The sequence below is a fragment of the Poromitra crassiceps genome (assembly GCF_964638095.1).
Source record: "Poromitra crassiceps genome assembly, chromosome: 9".
In the NCBI taxonomy this organism is placed as follows: Eukaryota; Metazoa; Chordata; class Actinopteri; order Beryciformes; family Melamphaidae; genus Poromitra; species Poromitra crassiceps.
Window position 1 is genome coordinate 42478219 of NC_139630.1, and position 7500 is coordinate 42485718.

Consider the following 7500-nt stretch of genomic DNA (forward strand, 5'->3'; position numbering starts at 1 on the left):
CAAATCCAGAATACGTATAGCCACACATAAGACTAGTCTAAAATGATCAACTTCAAAAGGATTGGAATTGTTGAAGGTAGCAGAGGCAAGTGTGTGTGAGTGTGTGCATATGTGTGTGGGTACAGTTCTGTATGTGTAGCGATGTGTAGCATGTATGTAGTGACAGTGTGCACATGCTGCGTGTTTAGCTTTGTGCGTGTGTGTCTGTATCGTGTGTCGATTTATCTGTATGTGTGGTGTGATGTGATGTGAGTCTGTGTGTGTGTGTGTATTCCTTTGCATGTGTGTGTGCATGAGACGGCACAGCGAGAGGCATGTTGTAGCTACATCTCAGTTCAATTTGTCCCCGACCTCAAATTGAAATTCCATTTTCAGCTGGTAAATTGTCTCCCACTTCCCACTTCGCCCTCTGGCACACAGTCAATTACAATTCAAATTAGCCTGACCCTGCACTGCTGCTCTCTTGCACCTCTCTCTCTCCCCCCCTCTCCCTCTCTCTGTCTCTCTCTCTCTTGTTCTCTGCCCTCTCATCTCTTGTTATCCTTTCCTCCTCTCCTCTCCCACCTCTTTCATCCACCCTCACATCTCCCCAGTGTCTATATACCCTCACATCTCCCCAGTGTTTCTATATACCCTCACATCTCCCCAGTGTCTATATACCCTCACATCTCCCCAGTGTTTCTATATACCCTCACATCTCCCCAGTGTGTCTATATATACCCTCACATCTCCCCAGTGTCTCTATATACCCTCACATCTCCCCAGTGTCTCTATATACCCTCACATCTCCCCAGTGTCTCTATATACCCTCACATATCCCCAGTGTCTCTATACCCTCACATCTCCCCAGTGTTTCTATACCCTCACATCTCCCCAGTGTGTCTATATATACCCTCACATCTCCCCAGTGTGTCTATATACCCTCACATCTCCCCAGTGTCTCTATACCCTCACATCTCCCCAGTGTCTCTATACCCTCACATCTCCCCAGTGTTTCTATATACCCTCACATCTCCCCAGTGTCTCTATACCCTCACATCTCCCCAGTGTCTCTATATACCCTCACATCTCCCCAGTGTCTCTATATACCCTCACATCTCCCCAGTGTCTCTATACCCTCACATCTCCCCAGTGTGTCTATATATACCCTCACATCTCCCCAGTGTCTCTATACCCTCACATCTCCCCAGTGTTTCTATATACCCTCACATATCCCCAGTGTTTCTATACCCTCACATCTCCCCAGTGTTTCTATATACCCTCACATCTCCCCAGTGTTTCTATATACCCTCACATCTCCCCAGTGTTTCTATATACCCTCACATCTCCCCAGTGTTTCTATATACCCTCACATCTCCCCAGTGTTTCTATATACCCTCACATCTCCCCAGTGTTTCTATACCCTCACATCTCCCCAGTGTTTCTATACCCTCACATCTCCCCAGTGTTTCTATACCCTCACATCTCCCCAGTGTTTCTATATACCCTCACATATCCCCAGTGTTTCTATACCCTCACATCTCCCCAGTGTTTCTATATACCCTCACATCTCCCCAGTGTTTCTATACCCTCACATCTCCCCAGTGTTTCTATACCCTCACATCTCCCCAGTGTTTCTATACCCTCACATCTCCCCAGTGTTTCTATACCCTCACATCTCCCCAGTGTTTCTATACCCTCACATCTCCCCAGTGTTTCTATATACCCTCACATATCCCCAGTGTTTCTATACCCTCACATCTCCCCAGTGTTTCTATATACCCTCACATCTCCCCAGTGTTTCTATACCCTCACATCTCCCCAGTGTTTCTATACCCTCACATCTCCCCAGTGTTTCTATACCCTCACATCTCCCCAGTGTTTCTATACCCTCACATCTCCCCAGTGTTTCTATACCCTCACATCTCCCCAGTGTTTCTATACCCTCACATCTCCCCAGTGTTTCTATACCCTCACATCTCCCCAGTGTTTCTATATACCCTCACATATCCCCAGTGTCTCTATACCCTCACATCTCCCCAGTGTCTCTATATACCCTCACATCTCCCCAGTGTTTCTATATACCCTCACATCTCCCCAGTGTTTCTATATACCCTCACATCTCCCCAGTGTCTCTCTATACCCTCACATCTCCCCAGTGTTTCTATATACCCTCACATCTCCCCAGTGTCTCTCTATACCCTCACATCTCCCCAGTGTCTCTCTATACCCTCACATCTGGGGAGATGTGAGGGTATAGAGTCTATACCCTCACATCTCCCCAGTGTCTCTATATACCACATCTCACATCTCCCACCTCTCACCTCTGCTTTCCCCATCTTCCTCTCTATCCATCTCCTTCCTCTTGCCAACAAGCACTTGACAGATGGCGACATGCAGGAAGAGGCCAACCTCAGCATCAGACCAAACCAGCCAAACCTCAGCATCAGACCAAACCAGCCAAATTCACATTTTTACAATATATTATGGCACAGTAAAAATCAATAATAACCCGCTTTGGAAGCTGTTTTGAACTGATATCATGAAGATATTTAAGTCCTGATTTCACAAAACGATGCGGTTGTTTGCTGGGTATCGAGTTCCCATTTTTATTTGATTTTGGACAGTGTTTTTTTTGTTTCGCTATATTTATATTTTTTAACCGAGTCTTGGAATCATGGACTCTCTGTATCTGTTGTATGTAATCTCCCCTCCTCTCCTCCTCTCCCCCCTCTCCTCTCCTCTCCTCTCCTCTCCTCTCCTCTCCTCTCCTCTCCTCTCCTCTCCTCTCCTCTCCTCTCCTCTCTCCTCGGGCCCTCTCAGTCTGTAGCCATAATGTTAAATAAATTGGCCGGAGGTCTTGGCACCTGGTGGAAATCCTTTCCCGCATCCATCTATGTGATATTTCCTTTGCTTTTCCCATGCAGCCCCTATGTGACCTAGAGGAGTTTGAATGGTACAGATTTACTCCTCTAATAATGTTCCTTTTTTCCTGCAGCCCTACCTCTCCGTCATGTTGAACAAAGGCTCTCTGGAGGTCTTGATGTTTACGGGCAGCCACAACCCGCGTCGCGTCATCCGAAGACTGGACCAGGGTATCCTGCATGATGGGAGGGAGCACTCCCTGCGTATAGAGAGGCTGCCTGGCAGGTTGGTGTGTTTGATGGTTGTTTTACTTTCAGACATGAACTCTGGACTATGTCCATTGCATCAGGTCTGGAGTTACCCTTTCAGACACGAGGCATTGTTTCCTGTCATTTCTTTGCACACATGGGGGAATCCTCCGTGTGTGGAGAGTGCAGGGGGGAGACATAGTAGGAATTGTGCTGCGGGAATTGCAGCAAGACAGACTTTTAATTACATTTTTCAATGTAGACTAGGCTATTTACAATGTAGACTAGGCTATTGACAATGTAGACTAGGCTATTTACAATGTAGACTAGGCTATTGATGACAATGTAGACTGGGCTATTTACAATGTAGACTAGGCTATTTACAATGTAGACTAGGCTATTGATGACAATGTAGACTGGGCTATTGACAATGTAGACTAGGCTATTTACAATGTAGACTAGGCTATTTACAATGTAGACTAGGCTATTTACAATGTAGAGACTAGGCTATTGACAATGTAGACTAGGCTATTTACAATGTAGACTAGGCTATTGAAAATGTAGACGAGGCTATTTACAATGTAGACTAGGCTATTGACAATGTAGACTAGGCTATTTACAATGTAGACTAGGCTATTTCTCCGAAAGCAATTCTCCACTCCATGAAAACACCCTTCAACGCATTATTCTGGTGATAGGGTTAGACACAGGTTAGAAAAGGTGGAGTGGCAATGTGCCAAAAATGTGCCTGCCAAATAGTGGTCGTAGTAACGTTAAATGTTGGAAAAGGCAATTTTCCAGCCAGGTTGACAACATATCTTGACGACATATCTGAGCCGTTTTCAATTGATTTCTCCTCACAAAAGTGATCTCTGGAATAGAAAATGCAACACTATCTTGTTGCATTTTCACAATACAAGACAGATGGGCAGAAAAAGAAACCATTCAACTTCTACTTGTTTACTCACCAATTTGGCGTTTTCTGTTCCAAATAATCCAGCCACATAACTATCCATTCATGCAATTAAATTGCACGTGAACATGAATGGTTTGTAAAACTGCCATTTAACCATGATAGGTAGGCAGGCAGGTACTTTTATTAATCCCCAAGGGGAAATTCCTCTGTTACAAAATACAAATACACACATGCAGGATATACTGCATAGATATGCATAGCGCTGGACATTATGCTGTAGTTTTCAAACATGCACTGCTCTGCGAGCCACATGGACAGAGTACCAGGGGACAATTGGACGGACAATTGTGTTCATACATACAGCCCATCCAAGTAACGTCTGGATACCTTCAGGAGTTCACTGCATGTCTGAAAAGGGCTTCTGTGTGTGTTTTCAGATCCTTTGCAGTTCAAGTAGATGAGGAGCCCAAGAAGGAGGCGGGGCTTCCCAACGACCAGCCAGTGAGCTTGCAGCGTCTCTTCCTCGGTGGTATTCCCGCAGAAGTAGAGCAGACGTCCAACAGAGCCAATGTCCCATTCCAAGGATGCATCTGGAACCTCATGGTCAACTCTGTGTATGTACAGTAAAGCCTATTCAATATTCAGTATGCAAGTAGCGTGACAGTGAGTCAGCATTGGCCTGTTTACAGCTCAAGTTCTGGAGCCGTGAGTTTAACTTGGTCTTTTTACAGCCTAAGTATTGTTATAGTCAGATCAATTGGTCTTACAGCCTCAGGATTGTTACATGTATAGTAAGGTAAATTGGTCTTTCAAAGTTCAAGTATTGGAGATTAATTTGGTCTTTTTAGGACCTAAGTGTTGGAGCACCGAGCTAAAAGTGGTCTTATTAAAGTGCAAGTATGGGCAGTGAGCTTGAGTCTGTCTTTTTAAAGCATTAGTATTGGAACAGGAATTTGGTATAAGATGTATTGTAGTTGTCATTTCAACGTGATGTTTTAGGACTGGATTTCTTTTTAGATCCAATCTCCCACGGGTGTATTTAATTTAATATACTGTACATCTAGAAAACTTGTCCCCATTTTCCTCTCCATGTCTTTACATTGTTTATATGCATATTGTGGCTGCATCGCTTCTAAACTCTGTCAGATTCTAATCACAGTCTGACACAAACCCGATCATAGCAATGCAAGCAAAATTCTATTTTTCTGCATCACAAATCTGTCAGTGTAAAGTGTAGAAATGTAACTGTAGCCATCATGTTTGGGGGTTTTGATTCATCCACAGTGTAATAGGGATATCATCTCAAAAGATGAATATGGGGAAAAAGAACGATGTCAGCTCTTGATTATGGATATTTCTTGGCATCTGTGTTCCACCTTGTTAAAACACTGATACCAGCAAAAGCGACCACTTCCCAATACTTGCACTCCAAAATGTCCACCTTTAACTCTCTGTGTGAAGACTTGAAGAGACAAGCTTAGCTTTAGCTCCCTGTCCCAAAGACTTCAAGAGACCAGCTTAGCTTTAGCTCACTGTCCCAAAGACTTCAAGAGACCAGCTTAGCTTTAGCTCACTGTCCCAAAGACTTCAAGAGACCAGCTTAGCTTTAGCTCACTGTCCCAGTGTTCGTCCTGTAATGTTTTCAGGCATTGGTGCTCAGGAATCATTTTGACCCCCGGCCTACACTGTAAGGTCAAAGCCTAGTTAATATGTTTGCAGGTGCCAGTGATGATGATGATGATAAAGGCGATGTTTCACTCAGCGGTAATAGAGCTGTCTAACACCATAAACATACAAACTGTGTGTGTGTGTGTGTGTGTGTGCGTGTGCGTGTGTGTGTGTGTGTGTGTGTGTGTGTGTGTGGGGGTGTGTCAGTCACCCTGTCTCAACCCTATCACCTTGCTTGTACTTGTGTGTGTGTGGTCTTGCAGTTTTGATGATGGCTGCGCTGCTATTTAGTATTGTTACTATTGCTATTATTATTATTAGTATTAGTATTAGTATTGTTATTGTGCCTATCTACTGTGGGGTCTGGTGAATTGGTTGTACTATGCTTGCACGACGGTCACGACTGATTTATACAATGACAATAAAATGGGGAGACCATTAATTCCTGATTATGGATACCTCAAAGGGCATTATACCATGGTCACGAAAAAATTATTGAGACCATTAATTTATATATTTATTTATTTTCATGCATTTTGCAATCAAAATCTAAAGTTTGTCACAAGCCATAAGTCAGTTTCCCTGGTAACACCTGAGGGTTTTGACTAATACCTAGAACAGTCATTGCCATCCCCATCAGGTTCTTATGCAATAGAAACATTGTTCACAGCTCCAGTAAATAGGACGAACCTTAGATTCGACTTGGCAATGCAACGGTAGTGATTTCTCTGCTTAGCTGTTATATTATTTACATTTCATACTTCTCTCTTAAATGATCATTAATTTTATAGCCACGGGGATACCATGGCCTCTGACCTTTGACCTTATTAGTGGTTGCTTGTAATTGGTGTTTTTCAGCTCCAATGCTGCACACATTGCAAGTCACTCTCATCCATCAGCTAAAGTTTAATATGTAAATGTGACTCCCTTCCCCCAGGCTATCAGACTTCTCCCAGCCCGTGTCCTTTGAGAACGCCGAAATCGGCCAGTGCCCCAACCTCGCACCCCCTCCGCCTCCACCCACTCTGCCGCTGGAAAGGGAGGAGCCTGAGGAGGAGAAGGAGGAGTCTCTGTTGCCCGCTCTCACCCCGTCCCCCGGCACCCCTCCTCCAGAGGTCCCTACTGTAAGTGCCACAAATGAAAGGAGACAGATGCATAAACATTATATTATTATATACATTATTTGTATACAGTACATGTGTTATAAACATACTAAACAGGTAAACCTACATAGACATTTTTCATCATTAATCATTCAATTTTCAACATAAAGTGGATGAAGAATAAGGGAGCACGTGAATAAATGAGGGACATTCATAAGACATTGGAAGGTGTCTCCTACACAGGCGCGTGCACACGCACACACACACACACGCACACCATATTCTCTATCTCTCTGTCATCACACACATACCCCTATTTCTTCTGTGTGATAAACTGCAGCCATGGCCTCGCTGCGTTAGCCTGACTGTGTTAGCTTAGCGCTTCATCACACAGCAGTTGTAGAGCGCATTAACTCTGCTTTATAGTCCCTTTAGCCTTGAACCACAAAGTTCCACCTCTGGCAGCCTGTCATAGTGCAGAGCCACAGGGCTATGCTAGTACGTTATGCCGGGCTAGCTCCGCTGGCCCAGGCTTTATGAGCCCTTAGCCGCAAAACACTCCAAGCTAGCATGTAGCCGCTAAGCTAAGAGGCTGACAAGAGGCTGGTTCAGGTTCAAGACTGGAGCTGCAACAATTAATCCATTAATCGATGAACGGATAGTTGACAAAGAGAGAGAGAAAAAGTCAAAGGTCTTTGATTCCAGCATCCAAAATGAAAAC

At 44.2% G+C, this 7500-nt stretch overlaps 1 protein-coding gene across 1 annotated transcript in view; it reads left to right on the forward strand.

Moving 5' to 3' along the window:
- lama2 (laminin, alpha 2) overlaps nt 1-7500 on the forward strand; it is a gene marked incomplete at its 5' end in the record, with an annotated part of 265649 nt that overhangs the window by 244352 nt on the left and 13797 nt on the right. The window contains 3 exon segments of the mRNA XM_083643211.1: nt 2978-3129; nt 4446-4622; nt 6614-6800. Of these exon segments, the coding sequence (XP_083499337.1) occupies nt 2978-3129; nt 4446-4622; nt 6614-6800 (516 nt within the window).